Source organism: Sarcophilus harrisii, chromosome 3 (genome assembly GCF_902635505.1).
Source record: "Sarcophilus harrisii chromosome 3, mSarHar1.11, whole genome shotgun sequence".
Lineage (NCBI taxonomy): Eukaryota > Metazoa > Chordata > Mammalia > Dasyuromorphia > Dasyuridae > Sarcophilus > Sarcophilus harrisii.
In genome coordinates, this window is record NC_045428.1 from 242902767 (window position 1) to 242925097 (window position 22331).

General features: G+C 35.2%; 1 protein-coding gene across 1 annotated transcript; it reads left to right on the plus strand.

Annotated features, from left to right (window-relative positions):
* The first annotated feature begins 12333 nt into the window (after positions 1 to 12333).
* Positions 12334 to 17327, plus strand: SMIM34A (small integral membrane protein 34A). The gene is made up of 2 exons (XM_031961267.1): positions 12334 to 12433; positions 17030 to 17327. The coding sequence occupies exons 1-2, from the start codon at positions 12334 to 12336 to the stop codon at positions 17314 to 17316; spliced, it is 387 nt and encodes a 128-aa protein (XP_031817127.1). The 3' UTR covers positions 17317 to 17327.
* The last annotated feature ends 5004 nt before the right edge of the window (positions 17328 to 22331 follow it).

Consider the following 22331-nt stretch of genomic DNA (forward strand, 5'->3'; position numbering starts at 1 on the left):
ATGAAAATTGTCCTAGGCAGTTTTTTTTTTTCATTTTATATAATTAGACAACAAAAACTTCACCAATTTTCACATTCTCCATTTTCCCTGGAAGAAGATACTTCTAGAAGCCAAAGGTAAAATTTAGCTGAAAACTTTTGCCAAAATTTATACCAAGAAAAATAAATAACCAATCAAAAGAAATCCACATTTCTGTCACTTGATTCAATATGACCATTAGCTCTCAGAGCCCCAAGGCCTTCTCTAATTAATTTAATGGCTCAACCCACAGAAATATTTTGTAATAAGCTCTGTGAATAAAGAGCTTTTGTGAGAAATTCTCCAAACTTTTGTGACAGCTTTTAAATGATAGACATGTATTAATCACTAGTAATCTAGAAATAGAAATGATTTTAGTCATGATAATTTTTTCTTAGAAATAATGAGCAATGAATCATTACCACCATCACTCCCTTATTGTTATTTCTCTTTGTTTTTGAAGTGGACCAATGACATCACAGGTAAAATCTTGACTTGCCCAATAATTCATTTTAAATGAGGTAGAATTGCCCAATCATCAGCCTTACTGGTCCAGAGTCACCAAAGTCCAGTGTTAGGACAATAGTCAAGACAACTGGCCCCAGCATGAAATGGTCTCTTTGAAGGCTCACCAGGCTCTAAACATTCCATAAGCCACTGCCTTCACAGCTGTTGGAACAGATTGTTCTCCTGGCCCCTTCTGCTGGCAGAGGTCTGTGGGCTGGACATCCCGACCTCACTGATGTTTTTGAGGCCCCCTCAACCTAGTTTGGCCCATCTATTGAGATAGGTTACCAGGGAGTGGCTGCTGCACATGCTTCTTGGAACCACAGGTGTGAGTTGGGTGGCTAGTTGGACACCAAAGGTGGATGGGCAGCTCTGAAAAAGGCTCAGCAAGTCCTCACCAGAGATACTAGTCTTACTGAATAATAGAGATACTCTAAACATCCCCTGTTATAAAAATAAAATATATATATATATATATATATACATATATATAATATAAATATATAAAAATAAAATAAAAAATAAAAATGACTAAAAATAATCCAAACAACCCAGCAGAAAGAGCCATTCTTACTCTCATAGACCCATCTGCTTCAAGCTCATTGAATCACTCAGGCTGTGATAACATGAAAATGAAGTGTGTGAGAGAGAATTCAAAGAGATTCTCTTAAAGTCACAAAAGACTTTATTTATATCATCATTGACCTGCTAGAATATAAAGGAAATCTAGCAGATTAAAAAATAGTTCAGTTATATGCTGAAAATTGGGGGCTTAACTAGCAGGCTAACAGCCTTCTAAAACAAAGTTGTAAAAGAAGGATAAGAAAGATAATATAGGAAAGGAGAAAAGTAAGAAACAAGTTGAGGTTTTATTTATGTAGTTTTTATTGCTCCATATTACTTAAGTAGAATCTGGGCTATGACTCATCATCTCCTCCCTTTCTGTCTTTTGGGGAAAAGAAATTTGAGGGACAAGGGCTAGAGACCTATCAAATGGAAGGCTATCTATGGAAAGAAACCTAAAGGATTGAGACCTGCTTCTTCTGTGAACTAGTTGATGATCCAGAACATCTCATTTCATCTCTTTGGATTTCAATTTCCTCACCTGTAAAAAGAGGGAGTTATATTGGATGCTCATTAAGATCCCTTCTGATGCTAAGAAATTGATATGTTCCAAAGTTTTTATCTGCTGCTTTCTTTAGGAAAAATAATACGGCCAATGAAAAGTAACAAAGTAATCTTGCTACTATTACTCTGGAAGACTGAGAAACATTTTGTCATAGTGGAGAAACATAGTGTCATAGTCAAGAGATCTGGCTTCAGAGCCAGGGAGATATAGATACATATAAATTCTGATAAATATTGGCTATTTGACACTTGACAAGACATTTACCATCTCACTGTCCCAAGCCATCCTCCAAAGTTTAAGTTGCCCAGACATTGATCTGCATTAGGTAGGAGTTTTCTTGTATAGGAATTCCCTATGCCAATGGGCAGCTAGGTGGTGTAGTGGATAGAGTGCAGACCGAGAATCAGGAATATTCATCTTTGTAAGTTCAAATAGAATCTCAGACACAATAAAAAACTGATTACTCTGTGCATGTCATGTAACCCTGGTTACCTCGATTTCCTCATCTGCAAAATGAGCTAAAGGGAAAAAAAGCAAACCTCTCCAGTATATTTGCTAAGAAAGCCCCAAATAAGATAAAAAAGAGACAGGAAAATTACACCACTAACATTCTAGCAAAACGATAAGTCTCCTCCCTTTTCTAATCCACTTTAGGAGATATTAAAAGATAGCCTCTACTCATTTAGATTAATAAGAATGAGTAGAAGTTATTTTTTTTGTTCCTTCAATGTTGGGAGCATTGTCAACTTAATAGATGAAGGGTTTTGACTGTTGTGCCACTGTTCTCTTTTATTGTCCTGACTCAGTTTTCCTAATTGTCCTGCTTCAGTTTTCCTAATTGTTCTGCAATAGCACCCCTTCCTCCTAATCATGATGATCCAAAAAAGACCTTCTATCTTAGACATCATGACCCCAGCCCTTCCCTATTTATCAGAATGTCTCTCCCAACCCTGTCAGAACTGATTGATGATAGCCCTGTTCTCTCTCTCAGTCCACTCTGACTCTGCTTCTGTCTCTGTCTACCCCTGAGCTGAACCACACACGTGTGTGTGTGTGTGAGATTCAGAACTCACATTGTGGTCTGGATTCTTGGAGACCATGGATCCATTTTGTTCCAGGAAATTTCTCCCTTTCAAATAAAATAACTCTCTAATCTTTAACTTGCCTCAGTTTCTCTGGCATTACATGACAACTAGACTAGAAATTTAGCTAATTTGTTATGGATTTCAGGGGTCATTATACAAGAAGATAATTTTGATATCTTTCTCTAAATATTTAACTTTCAATAGAGGAAACAATATTTATCTTAATTCTAGGATTTTTTTTGGGGGGGTGGTGGTATTTTGGACTCTCAGAAGACCAAAAGAGAAAGAACAGGGTGATTTGAACAATTTTCCAATCACCCCAGTGAAATAACAAGGTGTGAATCATTAGCTGCAATAACTGAAGGGCACTTCCTCATGGAATGTAAGCAAATCCACTAGCAACTGATTTAAGTTTCAGAGACTGCAGCTGCTTCCTCATGAACAATTGGCTGAGAATTAGCCAGTTCTCTTGATTATCTTTAATAGTTGGCTTAGTCTTTTTCCCTCTGGTCTTCTTTCAAAATTCATCAAGATAGAGGAGTGGGGATATCTTATTTTTTTTCCTTACTCTCTCCAAACTTCCTTGCCAGCATCCCCACACACAAAACAAGAGATGAAGGTGACTGATGGCCAAAGCAAACGAAGGCAGAATTTCTGGCATGAAGCCTGAGAGGGAGGTTGAAGGTTAGAAGGGAACTTGGAGGTCACTAAATCACAAGATCCCAGATTTTATTATTTCATGACCTTCATAAGGAAATTGACACTTGGAACAGCTAGATGGCACAGTGGATAGAGCACTAGAGTCAGGAGGATCTGAGATTTGTTGGCCTTAACATTTCCTAGCTATGTGACTCTGAGCAAGTCACTTAACCCCAATTTCCTTGCCAAAAAAACAAAACCAAAAAAGGAACTTGAAACTCAGATTAAATGCCTTGTCCAAAATTGAACATATGGTGAGTTGGGAATTTTGAAATTAAGTTCACTGATTAAAAATCTATTCTTTTGGTGGATGGACCCCAACTCCTGTATGGAAGAGTAAGAATTTTGAATTCTCTGAGAAGTATGATATTAGAATCCGGTCTTCTAACTTAGAGAAATGCAGCTTCCTTTTTGGGCAGCCTTGGAAATTGCCTTATGGGTAGCTCTAAGTTTGAGAGTTTATGAATTTGAGAATTTGACCTCTAGACCTTCCAGAAAAAAATATTTTCTGATGTGCCATATTACTTGGATAAAGAGGAATTAATTAAGTAGATGCCCATCAGTTGGGGAATTGCTGAATAAGTTATGGTATATGAATGTAATGGAATATTATTGTTCTATACAAAATGATGAGTGGGCTGATTTCAGAAAATCCTGGAAAGAATTGCATGAATTGATGCAGAATAAGTGAGCAGAACCAAGAGAACATTGTACACAATAGCAACAAGATTATGTGATGATTAACTATGACCGACTTGGCTCTTTTCAACAATGAGGTGATTCAAGACAATTTCAATTGGACTTGTGATGGAAAATGCCATTCACATTTAGAGAGAGATTATATGGGTCAAAGCATAGTGTTTTAACTTTTGTTGTTGTTGTTTGTTTTTTCTTTCTCATATTTTCCCCTTTTAATCTGATTTTTCCTGTGAAGCATATTGAATATGGAAATATGTTTAGAAGAATTGCATATGTCAGATTGCTTAGTGTCTTGGGGAGGGGAGAAAGAGGGGAGAAAAATTTGGTACACAAAGTTTTGCAAAGGTAAATGTTGAAAACTATCTTTGCATGTATTTGGAAAAATAAAATACTATTAAAAATACATACACATACATATAAAAAAAGAGAAAGGTTCACATAGTTCTTGAATGCAGAATTCTACTTCAAGAACAAAATTGATTAGTTACATTTACTGTATAGGCCTAATGGAAAGGGTGTGATTATTTAACATCTCTCAAAGTATATTTACCCCCTGGGGAATATCTAAATCCCAAGGTTGGCACTATGATTTTGGAAAGGTTTGTATGTATATGTGTAAGATCCTGTGTGTGAGAGGATTTCATTGAAATGCCAGAGCGCTTCTAAAATAGGGAGGCCTTTATTCACTTCCTTCCTTTAGGTGATGTAGAGGTCCTGGAGTCAGCAGAGGAGGGTAATAGGTTATTTGATTACTTTATGTTTTTCTCTATCTAGTTATGAGCTAATTGAATCCTTTGTGCCTTATGCATTTCTGTGTGGTGAAATAAACACTGTCCTACACTTCAGATGTACTTAGTACCTTAGGTATTTGTTCAGGAATTGGGAACAACTATCACTCACATTTAGAAAAACCTAGACACAAAGCATGACTATTTAGAGCAGGGATTCTCAAGCTTTTTGGATATGTCTTTAATAGTCTGGTAAAGCCTACAGACTCTCCAGAATAATGTTTCTAAATGCATTAAATACATAGGAATATAAGAAAACATTATATTGAAATACAATTATATATATTATATATGTATACATATACATATATAATATATATATATATATATATATATATATATATATATATATATATATATATATATATAATTTTTTTTTTACCCCCATTAAAGAACAAGTTCCCAGACCACAGGCTAAGATCCCCTGATTTTGAGATTTTCCTGGAATACTGCAGATAAGGGCAATTAACCAAAAAAGAGACCCAGAACTGAACCTGTTCCATATGCCTACAGAGTATTTTTTGTTGGAGGGGTGCCCTAGGATTTGAATCATAAGTTTGTTCTACTTTAGAAACTTGAAGGACAGTAACAGGTGCTATGACCTAGAAAAATAGTAATCAACCAAAAGAATGGTAGTGATACAATCTGAATCATCAACTGTTTTCCATTATATGTGATTTCATATGCTCTATTATAAGGAACTGTTTGTATTAGGCCTGGATGCTGTAAGCTTAAGTCCCCAAACAGGAAATGTGATTGCACTTAGTGGAAGCAGCAAGTAAAGAATAATAGTGAATTATAGTTGCTTCTCTTGGAATGAAAATAGAGTTTTCTGAATGAGGCAGGATGAAGCTTTGTGACCTGCAAAGGGTTAAGTGAGAGAGAATGGAGTACAACAATTATTGAATAATTACTTTTAGGAATTAGGCTAGGAGAAACCCAGAGGTGCGGTGGAGTGAGGAAGTAGATAACTTCTGACAAGAGTCTATATTTGAACTCAGGTCTTTTTGACTTCAGGCCCAGTGCTCTGTACCACTCACATCTTATATGAAGCTCTAAAGAAGTGGGATTTGACTATGGTTGAGACTAAGAAAGGAAATTTAAAGGTGTCAAGTTATTAAGAAATAATAATTGGTTAGGAAAATTTTAGATGTAAATAATCTGAAGTATATTTTTAAACAAGAGGCTAAAGCTTTTATGGTAGTATAGAGAATAAGAGAAATTCTAAATGTGTGATGTTTATATTTCTGCCACAGCTATTATCTTTGTGAGGTGACCTCCTTCTAGGAGAAGAAGAAATGACTCATAGAACGCCTCTCCACATTTCATGTTCTTAGGAATAATAAAATGTTCCAGAAGAAAAGAGAAGTAAAGTTTTAATAGAAGGAAAAAAGAGGGGGATGTGAGATTTAGAAGGGGAGACTAGACCCTTCTTTAGATGTTGGAAAGTTGAAGAGTTATACACAGGGAAAAGAGAAAGAAAAAGATGGCTGTGTAATTAGAACTTAAAAAGAGATTTGAAACTCTTTCCAGATGGATATAGTTCTGGACCCAATATTAGGAACACTTGAATTCAGATTCAACCTCAGTCACCCAATGACTTTAAGTCATTTAATTTTTGCCTCAGATGTAAAATGGTGAAAATAGTACCTACCTCCCAAAGTTGTTGTAGAGGATCAAATTAGTTCAACCAGCTGGGGTAAGCACAGTGAGACATCCATTGTTCTAGAAAAGATTTCTTGGCTTAAAATATTTGGTTTACTGCCATCTGGGGGAAGGGGTGGGGGGAAGGACTGAAAAAGTTGGAACAAAAGGATTTGCAACTGTCAATGCTGAAAAATTACCTATGCATATATCTTGTAAATAAAAAGCTATAAAAAAATAAAATACTTGGCTTAATAGACTCTTGGTCTTAGTAGTTCAAAATGAATTAGCAGTATGATATGACAATCAAAAGAACTAATGTGATCTGGGCTATACTGAGAGTCAACACTTCTGGGAACAGGGATGCCATCATTAAATAATGACATGGATAACTAAAGATTGTTTAGAGGAGGGGGATCAGGATGGTGAAACAGTGAAAGTCCTTAAGTTAATGTCATAAGAGGATCATTTGAAAAAAACAATGGATAATTAACCTGGATTAGTGAAGTCTTCATGGGCACATGAAAGCTATCTTCAAGTACTTGAAGGACTAACATATTGGAGAGATACTAGACTACTATTTGGTCCCAAAGAACAAGAAGCTTTGGATGATAATTGCAGAGACCAATTTTGTCTTGCTTCCAAAGGAAAGATCTGGAAGTGGAATGGAAATGAACTTGCTTGAGAAGTAAATTATTCCTCCTTAAAGGTCTTCCAGATAAAGCTAATTTACAACTTGTATGATATTTTATAATAGGATTCCTCCTGAGTATTTATAATGACATTTTAACTCTCCAATTCTATCCATATAAGATAAGAACAGTGTTCATGCATAACTGTCCTGATTCCCATCTCCCTTCTTTAATGCCATTTCTCTTAATTGAAATATTCTCTCTATCCTTTTTTAATCATCTAAATCCTCCTGCTGATTCCAGATCTAGCTCCAGTCCTACTTTTTCTATGATGGTATGCCCTAGCTGTCTTGTCTCTGAATTTCTACATATTTGAGACTCTTAATTGCTTCATGTGTGTCAATGTTGCTTCCTCCCTACTTTGTAAGTTCCTGGAGAGCAGGGAATACATCTTTCATTTAATTGAGTTTAAATTACTATACTCATACAGCATTTAGCTTAAAGATGAATACTTATTTAATTGAATGATTCTTAGCTTGGTCATGAATGGAAACCAAAAAAGGGAGGAGGAGGGAGAAAGGAACAAATTACTAGCCAGTGAGAATAAAAGGGGGAAAAAAAACACAAGAATTTGGAGTATTCATGAAATAAAGATTAAAATACTATGATAACTTTAAAAAAATTTTAGTTATTTAGGCTTAGTTTTTCTTGCCATAGGTTGTTTCTGCTCTAAATATGCTCACTTCTCCTTGTTGATAGCCCCCCTTCCCTTTTTTTCCTATAATCTGCTTTGAAATTTGCATACTAGAAATGTCCATCTCCCATGTTCCTCCTATATGCCTATGGTGTCAGAGTTGGGCAACCAGTTAGAATTTCTTCATAAAAAATTTATTTCTTTCCTCCTCTATAATATTTGTTCCTTTTGTTTTGTTCTACTTTGGATTTCCTTTGTAATAGGCTGTCTTAATATGTAGACTGGCCTTGTCATGAAGTTAATGTGGGGATATGATCTGCATCCAAAACATATGGGGAAGAGAGGAGGAAGAATCCTTTTACTACGTGGGGATTAAAATTATCCCACCTAAAATAAAAAATATTGAGGCAGAACTCTGAGCCAAAGGCACTTTATTAAAAGGTCCATGGTCCCCTCCAATGAAGTGAACCTCAGATTTTCCTCACAATCTGAGATTCCTCCTTCCAAGGGCCTATTTTTATAGGGCTACATGTCCAGGCATTCAAGAACAGCTATACTAAAGACAGAATAATTCCATCAACTGATGTATAATGCATAAGCTAAAATAAGCAAAATAATATGTCAGCAGGGTCACAAGTTGGATGAAACAAGAAATATCTGCATACAAGATGCATCCTTAGGTTGGGCAGGAGGAAATGGTACAAACCATCATAGTCAGTGACCTAAATGGTCATAAGATGGTCACTTACTCCTACTGGACAAGAGGTTGACATGGAGGTACAAAATATTTTGGGGGACTTTCTATAAAGTTGAGTCACCTCTGTCATGCTGGACTTGATCACCAAAATAAGAAAAAATGAGTGGAGGACCTTTAGTTAACTTTCTATAATAAGGCAAATGAATTTAGAATCTGCCATTCATAGCTCTGGGGCTTTCTATACAGAACTTTGATATGATTATATAAAATTGATTAATACTGATTGAAATATAGTAGGGGTACAAATGAATTATTTCTCATACCTACCCTGGTAGAAAAGATAAGACCAGAGATCTGCCATATTGATTAGTAGTAACCAGATAGTCCTGACATCATCTATTTTAGGGTTCCTTTCTGGAAGTATCCAATGAATTCTTTCTATTTTTCACTTTGCTTTTTGTTCTAAGATGGTCTGGTCAATTTTCATTCATAATTCCTTGAAATATGAAATTCAGGAATATATAATTTTTTATATAGTAATTTTGAGACAATCTAACAATTGTCTTCCTTGGACCTATTATCAAGGTTTTAAATATTTTTTCTTCTTTTTTTTCCCCTGAGGCAATTGGGATTAAGTGACTTGCCCAAGGTCACACAGCTAAAAAGTGTTAAGTGTTTGAGACTGAATTTGAACTCAGGTCTTCTTGACATCAGGGCTGGTGCTCTATCCATTGCGCCAACTAGCTGCCCCTTTAATATTATTTCTTAGCTTTTTTTTTCTTTCAATTTTTTGGTTTTGTTCTGATTTAATACAAGTGTATTAGTGAATTATTTTCTGAATGACCTATTCTAATTTTCAGGGTATTTAGTTTTTGAGTGACATTTTCCACCATCTGTTCTAATATCTAAGATATTAGATTTCCTTGCTATTTTTTCCTCCCTTTTCCATTCTTTAATTCTTGTATCATTTTCTTGAAATACTGCTGCATTTCCTATGGCCAAGATTTATTTTTTCCTCTAATGCTTTCTTGAAATTGTTATGAGAATTGCTATTTTCCTTGAAGTTTATACCCTGGTCGGGAAGGTCTTTATGACCAAAGAAGAACTAGAGATCATTACTGATCACAAAATAGAAAATTTCGATTATACCAAACTGAAAAGTTTTTGTACAAACAAAACTAATGCAGACAATTAGAAGGGAAGCAATAAACTGGGAAAATATTTTTACAGTCAAAGGTTCTGATAAAGGCCTCATTTCCAAAATATATAGAGAATTAACTCTAATTTATAAAAAATCAAGCCATTCTCCAATTGAAAAATGGTCAAAGGATATGAACAGACAATTCTCAGATGAAGAAATTGAAACTATTTCTAGTCATATGAAAAGATGCTCCAAGTCATTATTAATCAGAGAAATGCAAATTAAGACAACTCTAAGATACCACTACACACCTGTCAGATTGGCTAAGATGACAGGAAAAAATAATGATGATTGTTGGAGGGGATGCGGGAAAACTGGGACATTGATGCATTGTTGGTGGAGTTGTGAACGAATCCAACCATTTTGGAGAGTAGTTTGGAACTATGCTCAAAAAGTTATCAAACTGTGCATACCCTTTGATCCAGCAGTGTTACTACTGGGATTATATCCCAAAGAGATTATAAAGAAGGGAAAGGGACCTGTATGTGCACGAATGTTTGTGGCAGCCCTTTTTGTAGTGGCTAGAAACTGGAAACTGAATGGATGTCCATCAGTTGGAGAATGGCTGAATAAATTGTGGTATATGAAAATTATGGAATATTACTGTTCTGTAAGAAATGACCAACAGGATGATTTCAGAAAGGCCTGGAGAGACTTACACGAACTGATGCTGAGTGAAATGAGCAGGACCAGGAGATCATTATATACTTCAACAACAATACTAGATGATGACCAGTTCTGATGGATCAGGCCATCCTCAGCAACGAGATCAACCAAATCATTTCTAATGGAGCAGTAATGAACTGAACCAGCTATGCCCAGAAAAAGAACTCTGGGAGATGACTAAAAACCATTACATTGAATTCCCAATCCCTATATTTATGCACACCTGCATTTTTGATTTCCTTCACAAGCTAATTATACAATATTTCGGAATCTGATTCTTTTTGTACAGCAAAATAACGTTTTGGTCATGTATACTTATTGTGTATCTAATTTATATTTTAATGTATTTAACATCTACTAGTCATCCTGCCATCTAGGGGAGGGGGTGGGGGGGGTAAGAGGTGAAAAATTGGAACAAGAGGTTTGGCAATTGGTAATGCTGTAAAGTTACCCATGCATATATCCTGTAAATAAAAGGCTATTAAATAAAAAACAAAACAAAACAAAAAAAAAAAAAGAAGAAGTTTATACCCTGGTCATCTCTTCAAATAATAAATTTCCTCATAGTGCTCAGTTTCCTTGTTTTGCTTATGGATGGTCAGGAACTTGGGTCATGCTCTGAAACTAAATGATATATACAGATCCTTCACAGACCTCAGCAACAGGGGACTAGACCAAGGGACTCTTGAAGTTCTTCATGGGAGCTCCCTTTTGTCACAAGGTTCTAGAACTTTTTCTCATTCTTTCTAGTTCTCCCTTCCTTTCCCAAATCTGGCACTGGACTCACACCACAATCTTCAGGCACTACTTGAGCTAGATTTTGTGTAGGGTCTTTCTCAGACAGTTTAGCTGCTCCTTCCTCAGGCTTATTCAGTCAGTCCCTAGTTTGTCAATGTAGGCAGGGAGTGGTATCATGGTATGACTTGGAATATCCTACAGTCATCATCTAGTCACTAACTTCAGAAAAGGCTCAAGATTGACTTAAGGTGTTTCATTCTATGGGCTTCTGGAGTGATACATCTTTAAGCTCTGAATGGAGTGTTTGTTTGGGGATGGAGGAGAATCTGGAATCTTGTACATATCAGAACATTGCCATGTTCCTACAATTGCCTCCTCTCTTTTCCTTTCTGTAAAGAATTTGAACATTCTGAAGAACTCTTGGATTTCCCCACCCTTAACTCAAACTATGGTAATATCTTACACATGGCAATGAACACATACGCTTCCTAGCAGAATTTAAACCTGGACCTCAGTCCCTGGATGCCCTATTAGCTTGTGTTTCTCTCCCTGATCATAGATTACTGAACAGTCATCCTAAGATGTATATTTCTAGTCTGAATGACAATCTTAATCAGTTTGAGAGGTTTTAAGTTCCTAAATTTTATAGTTAGGGCTGATTGGCAGCAGGAAGTATTCTGCAGTTACATTGAGAGAAGATGACCACCCACAGGAAGATAAGACCAATCTGTGCTGGTTTGTTCAAAAATATAGAATTTTGCAAAATTTTTCACACAATGCAGAATCAAGATGAAATGACCATTCAGCAGTCCTATAAAGATATTTTTTTTTCATGTTTTGATGTTTTAAGTTTGGCTTCTGAAGAGAATGAGAAAAAAATTATAGATTATTACCTCATGTTTTTAAGACTTTGCTAATCTATACTTATAAATCTTTTGTGGTTTTTGCATTTCTTTTGTGAAGAGGAAATAAATAGTTGTCCAACACCTGGTCTACATTGCATATACTCCTTTTTGAGGTTGCCCTAGGTGGAAGCCAAATCTAACATTTTTAAAGTAATGATCCCCAGAACTCCATAGTCAGGGCTTCAAAAGCCAGAGAGTTCAAGAAATAGCTTGACCCTTCTCTTTGGAGCCATGCTCTTCCAAGATTTACTTGCACCTGAACCTTGGGGCCCCTTCGTGGGAAAGGGTATTTCACAGTTGGCCAACATGTCTGTTTTTATGGTGTGTAGATGTGGGTATGAGTGTGTACATGTATATTTAGAGTTAGCATTATATTGTGGTGAATATTTTGCTGGTATTGGACTTAAGAAAAGCTTAGTGTAAATCTTAACTCAGATACTTGGAGTATGGAAGCATAACTTAAACTCTCTGAGCCTTAGACAATTCTATAAGTCTACAAGTAATGGATGACTGGTTATACCCTGGTGGAAGGAGTTTCCACATTGATGAAATTATAGGTCCTTGAAGCATTCACATACATAAATACATATGTAGGTATGTATGTATATGTAGGTATGTACATATATGCACATACATAGGGCTATTTACACAATTAAGTATATATGTATACATATTGACAATGATTAAATGGAAATTTTATTCCAAATTATAACTGTACAAAATTTAGAAGACCACCATACATATACTAATTTTTTATGGGACAAATTAAGCTGGAGCTTTCTTCAGTAGGAATTGCCTTTAATCATGTAACAAAAGGTAAGGATTTAGTGGGGATATTAAATAATTTTCTACTATTTCTAATGATTCAGTCAAATATTTGCTATGTGAATGACTTGCTTACATGACTTTAAGTCAGTGTTTATCTAGATTGAACCAGAAAATTTGAATAAGTTTTGCAATTTGCACACATCAGCAAGAAATCCCTGGCCTTTTAGTATGATATGAGTTGTACAATTCCATTATTAAATAAGCATGCACCAATAATATATATCTAGTATTAAAGACAATGCATAATGATTCCTACTTCATGTCTAGTTACCTCTTAACCTTTTCTAAGTTTCCTTAGCCTCTTAAATAGCGAGTGTGCCTTATTGAAGGTAAAAAGACACTTTTGTCATTGAATAATAGTACTTATTTTCCTTGTATCATTGCAACTAGACTTTTTCTTTCCATTACAAGAACACTTGTACAAGGGAGTTTTATCTTTATCAAGGGTTTGATTCACAGCTATAAGAAAATAATAACCCCATCAAAGTGTCCTTAAGTCAACAATATTTTGTTTATACAGAAAGTCAACAATGGCCCTAAACTGCCCTGACACTGAGTTTCAAGTCTACCAGTCTGTTTGTCTTTCTTTCTTTCTTTCTTTCTTTCTTTCTTTCTTTCTTTCTTTCTTTCTTTCTTTCCTTCCTTCCTTCCTTCCTTCCTTCCTTCCTTCCTTCCTTCCTTCCTTCCTTCCTTCCTTCCTTCCTTCCTTCTTTCTTTCTTTCTTTCTTTCTTTCTTTCTTTCTTTCTTTCTTTCTTTCTTTCTTTCTTTCTTTTTCTTCCTTCCTTCCTTTTTTCCCTTTCTTTCTTTCATCTGATAGTAGCTTTTTCCTGACTGAGGAAGAAAATAAGTAATATGAATAGATACTATTATTATCCCCATTTTGTAGATAATGAAATTGAAACTGAGAGTAACTTGCATGACTTGCTCAGGGACACATGAACAATAAGTGTTTTGAATATCCCGTCTCTATGACTTTCTAGCTGTATGACTTTGGTTTAAAAAAAGAGCTTTCTGGGACTTATTTTTCTGGCTTATTGATTAGGGATATTGGACTAAATGATCTTGTAATTCTCAGTTGAGATTAAGAAAGGGTAGTCAATAGTGCCAATTAATGATCATAAAAAATTCAGAAATAGGTGGATGGTATAGACAACTTTAGAAATCTAACATTGTGGAAGATAGAGAGCAAATGAGAGTGATTATATATGAAGGTAAGGTCATATGTCCTAGAATAGGTAAAAGCTAAGTATATTTGTAGTGTGAGGCAAATGAGACAGGGCAAATGAGTGGGGGAATAGCTGTGTCTTAGAGTTACTCTTTAAGCCATTCTGCAAGACGGATTAAACTGAAATCATTTCCCCTGCTTATCAAACTCCACATTCCATGCAAACATCTTTCCCAACTTATATTGCGCATTACTGTGACAGGTGATATAAACCTGAGTCCTTTGATTATGAAGTCAGTGCTCTGAAGCCACATTCTTTCCTTCCTTCCTCCTGCTTTAATTTCTCCCTTCTTCCCTTCCTCTTCATTTGTTCAGATGTGTTCTGATTTTCTTCCTTTTCATGGCACCAGTAGCATTATGTTTGAATATTTGGAGTTTCCTAATCTATGCAAAAGGGCGTGGCTTCTTTGCCACACCTCTGGACAGGTGTTGAACTGAGGAATTTCAGGAAACATCCTGGTTATAAAGTCTGGCATTCCCATGTTGAGAATAACTTCACGTCATTAAAACCTGAGGATAAGACTTTGGATGGCTGGAAACAAGTAGGTTCTAACATTATTTTTTTTCTTTCTGGCTTAGTTCAGACTTAGAGGGGGAAAGCTGTGTTCCTTCTGTAGAGTGAAGAATGGTATTTTACTTTGAGACTTCTGATTATGCAAACATATCTAGTCACTTGATGAACTGCTTCTAGAAATATCATTTTATTTCTTGCTCAGGAAACTATTGTAATGCAATTATTCACAAGAGAAAAGAAGAACAAATCACTCTTCAATCTTCTTGTCTTACTGTTATTGCTCAACCTCAACTTCAAAAGAGAATCTGGCTAGGGAAAAATATTCAGACATGGAATGTAAATGTTTTTACTTATGTCTTAAGGGGACATTGATTGGAGGTTTTTCCCCTTATATTGTTATTATCAACAATGTTATTGTTGGTATATATTATAAATAGTATGTGACACAAGGAACAAATTGCAAGTTACTTCGCATGTACAATATAGCATTAGTTTAGAATTTAGTAAATGATATAGTGGAAGGCCTAGAAGGACTAAATCCGAAGACCTGGTTAGAATCTCATCTTTGTTTTTAATAACTTGTGTGACTCTGGACAAGTCTCTATATTTCAAGAATACTGGCCAAAAAAAAATTTAAAGTTTCTTCCAGTTGTTAATCCTATGAATTTGTTTGAATTGATATTTTGCTTTTTAAGCATAAGAAAGGTAATTATTTTATATTATTATCATCAGTATTGAGGTAATTTAACCTGTGAAGAATGACCTGACTTTAACATTAGAATTTAGTATATAAGGCATCTCTGTTTGTGTTAAGAGTGTTCCTTAGACTTGTTCTTAATATATGTGTGTGTGTATGTATCTCCTTTCTACCATGTTTAACATATATTGGACTACTTGCCATCTAGGGGTGGGCATGAAGGAATGGGGGGGGGGGAATTGGAACACAGGGTTTTGCAAGGGCTAATGTTGAAGAATTGTCCATGCAAGTGTTTTTGAAAATAAAAAGCTTTAATTAAAAAATAAATTTAAAAAATTATATATATACATATATATATAATTTTTTAAATTTATTTATATATATATATATATATATATATATATATATATATATATATATATATATATATATATCCCAGGGGCAGCTAGGCAGCGCAGTGGATAGAATACCAGTCCTACCTGAGTTCAAATCTAGTCTCAGACACTTAACACTTCTTAGTTGTGTGACCTTGGGCAAGTCACAACCCTAAATGCCTCAGGAAAAAAAATATATATATATAAAATATATTATAAGTAATTATATATTGTAAGATAACTGGAAAGAAAAGCATGCAGCAAGCAATAAGTGATTGGACATTTTTTTTTCTTTTCCTTTTCATTATTTTGGGTTTTTACACACAGAGGTGTTATGGGAAATCCAGTGTACTTTCATGAGTTGGTTGTTGTTGCTGTTTTGAGAGAAAGGTAGATATTCATTAGCCAATTGTATATGTGAAAAGTGATGTATTCCACATCTTGTCTTATTAAATAAGCACATAATTAACTTTATTGTCTGTGTGGATATACTGCATACTGTACATCATCCCCTTACTGAGTCCAACATCAACTTCTTGTATGTTTGTTTGTTTTAAATAAAAAGGTTACATAACAAGCATTCATTAAAAGCCTATTATTTTTACTATGGGTTTTAAACAATTAGACTACAATCTGTCTAGTATATCTATTTCTGTCCCTGAATATTTCTTTACAATACTCTATACTGACTCTCCTGTTTCTAATATTGCTCAAAATCAAGTATTACTGGCTCATTTGAAAATATTGTTCTGATAACATCTATGCTTGTTAGGTTATTTGCCATCTGAACAATATTTTCCTCTAAAAATTTCTGTGGGAAAATTCCCACAGAATCAAAATGAAATAAATGATTCTTAGTAGTGAATTAAGTTAGAACCAAAATTGTTTTTCTTCCATTAATCTGTGGAGTGTGCCATTGGAGAGGGGTCTTAAGACAGGAGAATTCATAAGTAGGCAATGAATGGGCTTACTCCTAGAGGGAAAAATGCTGTGCACATGCATTTGTGTGTATATGTGTGCATATGTGTGTGTATGTAATAACAGAGTGAAAAGAGAGTTGTGTTCACAATGGCCATGTCTTCTTTGTGACCTTAAACATATCCCTAAATCTACCAGTGCTTCCATTTTCTATCTATAAAATGGAATAATAAGCCACATGCTCTTTTTCTGCTTCTTGATCCCCCCTAAAGAAAGTATACCAACCATTCCATACAAGAAATTATTTGATATAGATGTCATTAAATTATAGGCAAAGAAATAAACTCATTTCAGTCTCTATCTTTTCTAGTGACTGAATGGATCCCTCAAATTGCTTCAAACAAAACCCAAGCCAACACTATACTGCAGCATTTGACTAAGAATTTCATAGAAGAAAAGAATCATACTAATTCCACCAGAGCCTTGAAATTTCCAGATGGGACAAGTGCTATTTGGTATATACTTACCATCTTTGGTATATATGGCATCATATTTTTCTTTTTGTTGGCCAGCAATATCCTCCAGAATGAAAAGCGCTTGGAAGATATTTATTATCCAAATCTCACAACTGAGCTAAAAAAAAGAGTTTCAAGATAAACACACCAAACCAGCTCATTAAGTATGAATTTGTCCAGTCTTAAAATAAATCAAAGCCATGAATTGAGGAATAAAACATTTTTAATTGAGATAATAGGATAATAAACCTGCCACTCTATGGGATGTCTCATGAGTGCAAAGCACAATGAATTTCCCAACTTCAAGACCCATGCAAAAGTTTCTCATACCTTTAGGAGGAGAGGGAGAAGAGGTATTATGAAGTAGCAAGATGTAATCATAGGATCCCAGTGGCCCTGGACAATCCAGGCAAGGAAAACCACTTTATACTGGCTGTTCTGCTGTTCATGCTATGAATACCAGTGGAAAGGGGCAAGAAAAAGAGACTGAGTTAAAGCTTAAACTTAGGTTCCTCTGGGTGGGAAGGACTTAGGGTTCAGCTCAACTGAATCAAGAATGTTAAGAGTAGGAATGTAAAGATATTACTGAAATTCTGACATTACTAGAATCTTTAAGGGAGTAACAAGTAACATTTGGTATTAACATTTTTCCGTTATTATATTAACAATTATATCAACAATTTTCTATCATTCCCTGTTTTGATTCTGAGAAGGCAAAGTTTTCTTAATGAATCACTAATTGGTATAACAGTCAATAATATGGGGAAAGGAGAGAGAGATTGATCAATTCATTGACAAAACCTTCAGCAAGCAAGCAGAACAAAATAGAATTCAGAACAAAGGAATATTAGGAAGAAGTAAAAAGGGAAGAGTTTATTTCATTAGAAGCAAAAGGGAAAGGTAATAATTCAGTCCCATTTGTCCATTTTATCAATTCATCATATTTTAGGGTGTGGATATCTCATAAAATTGTTAGGTTTCTAACATCTCTTAATGTAGTCCTCTGGTCTGGTGGTATCTCAGATCAGCTTCTCAGCTGATTTGCTCCTCCAATTCAGGCCACCCACAAATATTACTTTTTCTGTTAGAATCTCTTACAAAATAGATCTTAATACACTTCAAGTTTGCTTGACCAATAACCAGGTCAGATATTGAGAGTTAGCTCAAAACTTATAGCTCTGATAAAAACATCAAATTAGAAATTTATAGACCAGAGAATTTGCATTTTTCCATATTCCTTGCTGTTCCTTACCTTGTATAAAGTAGATATTTTACCAACAATAGGTAAGGAAAATCTATGAGGATCTGATTTGTAAAATTAGTCCTTTTAGTTATGAATTTGATATCTGTCAACAGTTACGTAGGCTATAAATTGGCATAAATTCCACCATCATTTAACTTTTAGTGTTCATTTATTTCATTCTTCACCTCAAATTCAAGTTCCAGAAAAGCAAGGAACTTTCTCAGTTTATCACCTATATTTGTCTTGTGATGTAGATTAAATAATTCCAGGTTGATATATTTAGAAAATTCAAATATAAACATGAAAGGTCAGGAAATTCTGAATCCAATTCTTATATTTGACATATATAATTATTTTATTAATGATAAATCCATTATGCTCTGCTCTCAGGGACATCCTTTGGGGTGGCAGTTTTGCTACCCGTTACCTCAATTAAAGATGCTTTATTTTTCAATTCATGGCTGTGTTTCAGCACTTGACAATTAATAATGATGCCCTGGAACAGATCTAGGTGAGCCTGAGACCAAAGCAGGGAAACAGCATCTTTTAACCCTAAACAGAAAGATAACCAAGAAGTCTGAGACAAGCATTAAATAGCACACTCCAATGACTATTGAACCTGAATGTTGGTCATTTCTGGGAAATTGTGTCTCAAGCTAAGGGCTTATTTATTTGGGATGATTAAACAAACCTTGGGGAATGGAAGTAAGAGGGGTGTCTCTTTGTACTCCACTCCATAATGACTGGCCAAAGTAGTGGGAATACTTTTTCAAAGATATGGCAGATAACCAGAAGTAACCTACTCAATGTACTTTAAAAAGCCTTTTTTGTCTCTTTTCTTTTGACTCAGTGTATGACAAGTAGCTTTCCTTGCTTGGGCTTCCCATGAGGGGTAGAAAATAAACTACCCTTTCCCAACTCCAGCAGAAAAAGTAAACTGAAATCACATGGCAAATACCACCTGTGCTGACTTAAACAAATCTACATCTGGACTTTTGAACCTCAACTGCCTCTTTTGCTTTATATTCTTTTCCTAGTGACTGAGCAGTACTTTTGGGTGCAGGCAACCCCAGAAGCAATATTGTTAGTTTAAGAGGTCTGAAGATCTGAGGTCCCTCAGTCAGAGCTGACTTGACATCAGGAGAATTTTTGCATCAAAGAAAATGACCATGGACAAGGGGAAGAGTTCCACTCTTGTCTAGGCATACCAGAAGACATGGACCTTGAGGGAGCTGTTCACAGCAGAGTCGAGATGAAATGCAAATTGTTTATTCAGCAGTCCCACAAACCATCTCATATTTTAATGTTAAATTTCAACCTCCTGGAAGAATATGAGAAAAGTTAGCATCACATTTATGCTTGTTTAACTCTTTTATCAATGTGAATCTATAAGTCTTTGTGTTTTTTAGCTTTTCTTGTGTGGAAGAAATAAAATAGCTGTCCTCAACTGAATTTATTTACACTAAGTACCTTTTTTTTCTTCTATAAGTTTATTTATTTTTTAAAATAATTATAACCCATATATACCCATGCCAGGGTAATTTTTTTTTTTGCTCTTTTTTCTTTTTTTTTTAATTTAATAGCCAGGGTAATTTTTTACATTATCCCTTGCACTCACTTCTGTTCTGATTTTTCCCCTCCCTCCCTCCACCCCCTCCCCCAGATGGCAAGCAGTCCTATACATGTTAAATATGTCACAGTATATCCTAGATACAATATATGTGTGCAGAACCTAACAGTTCTCTTGTTGCAAAGGAAGAATTGGATTCAGAAGGTAAAAATAACCTGGGAAGAAAAAAAATGCAAACAGTTTACATTCATTTCCCAGTGTTCTTTCTTTGGGTTTAGCTGCTTCTGTCCATCACTGATCAATTGAAACTGAGTTAGATCTTCTCTTTGTCAAAGAAATCCACTTCCATCAGAATACATCCTCATCCAGTATCGTTGTTAAAGTATATAATGATCTCCTGGTTCTGCTCATTTCATTTAGCATCAGTTCATGTAAGTCTCTCTAAGCCTCTCTGTATTCATCTTGCTGGTCATTTCTTACAGAACAATAATATTCCATAACATTCATATACCACAATTTACCCAACCATTCTCCAATTGAAGGGCATCCATTCATTTTCCAGTTTCTAGCCACTACAAACAGGGGTGCCACAAACATTTTGGCACATATAGGTCCCTTTCCCTTCTTTAGTATCTCCTTGAGGTATAAGCCCAGTAGTAGCACTGCTGGATCAAAGGGTATGCACAGTTTGATAACTTTTTGGGCATAATTTCAGATTGCTCTCCAGAATAGTTGGATTCATTTACAACTCCATCAACAATGCATCAGTGTCCCAGTTTTTCTGCATCCCCTCCAACATTCGTCATTATTTTTTCCTGTCATCTAAGTACCTTTCTATACCTCTTCCCTCATCCTATTTCCAGGAGACATCAGACATGAACCAAATTATTAGGGTTTTAAGAAATTTTCCTCAGAGATTTGAGGTAGAAGTGTATAAAAAAAAGACAAATAATAAAAAAAAAAGTCAAAGAGAACAAGAAAAAGGCCTAGATTCTCTTTCTAGAGAGTCAGGCTCCCCTAGGACTGGGGAGGGGAGTATGGGATATATCTGAAGCTGAGAGGATTCCCTGAGGGAATAGAGGGATAAGCACTTTAGCCATCTAGTCTAAAAGCAATTCTTCCTATTTTATTTGTACAGGAAACTTTTGAATAAGAAAACTTTCTTTTTCTATGCTGTTGGGTACCTCCTCCTCAACTTAAAGTCTTAGAAAGCTAACAGTATTATAGCTCTGAGTCTGTATACTTAGTCTTTCTTGATAATATCATAATTATCAGCTGACAACTCCTTGAAATGGCCAGGGAAGGAGATAATAACTTGTTTTCCTCTGCTCAGCTTCAGCCAGAACAAGTTTTGAAAAAAACATATGGCAGAGTCATGGATGGATATGGTACGTTTATATTGTTAATAGGATTGGACCTCGACCAATCAAAACTGGCTTTTCTATTGGAAGATAGAGACTAACACTGGAACTCAGGTAGAGCAAAGACCAATCCTCAGGAAGTGCAGAAGAATTGTAGGGATCCTAGAAAGAAAGATAATAATTGCACATGACTTAATTAGGCTCAAAGTAAATGGGTATGGCTGTAAGATCTTTAGAGGGATCCCTCCTCTATGCTTAATTTCTCTTGGTTATTTCACTAACAGGTAGTAAAGTGATACTACTTTATTTTTCTTTTTTATTAATTTTGTTACTTTACTGAAGCTTTTTATTTCAAAACATAATGCATGAACAAGTTTTTAATGTTGACTCTTGTGTTCCAAATTTCTCCCCCACCTCTTCCCCTCACTGCCTCCCCTGGCAAGTAATCCAAAATAGTAAACATATGCAGTTCTTCTATACATATTTTACAATTATAATGCTGCACAAGGAAAATCAGATCAAAAAAGAAAAAAAATGAGAAGTAAAACAAAATGCAAGCAAACAACAACCCAAAAGAGCAAAAATACTATATTATGATCCACTCTCAGTTCCCACAGTCCTCTCTCTAGATATATGTGGCTCTCTTCATCACAAGATCATTGGAACACTCATCTCATTGTTGAAAATGACCACTTATTTAAGGACAATTGTCTTTAATTATTTATTCTGTTATTATATCAACTTTTTTTGGTTGTACCTTTCAGGTAGCTCAATTATTCTTATGTTTTCTCTTCTCTATCTGTTCTCCAAATCTGTTATTTTTCTTATGTCTTTAGATCTTTCCAGATGAATGAAAGAAAAAAAAGCAGTAATAGCAATGTTCTCTGTCTTGCTCTCTCAAATCATGTATGGCTTTCTCTCACATCTTACATCTGGTAGGGTCTGGCAAGGTCTTGGGTCAAAATAACCCAATTTCATCCTAT

Coding starts and splice junctions, on each gene's coding strand:
- SMIM34A (XM_031961267.1), top strand. CDS start 12,334: ATGCTCTTCCAAGATTTACTTGCACCTGAACCTTGGGGCCCCTTCGTG. Junction 12,434..17,029: donor TGTTTTTATGGTGTGTAGAT/GTGGGTATGAGT, acceptor TATCTTTTCTAG/TGACTGAATGGATCCCTCAA.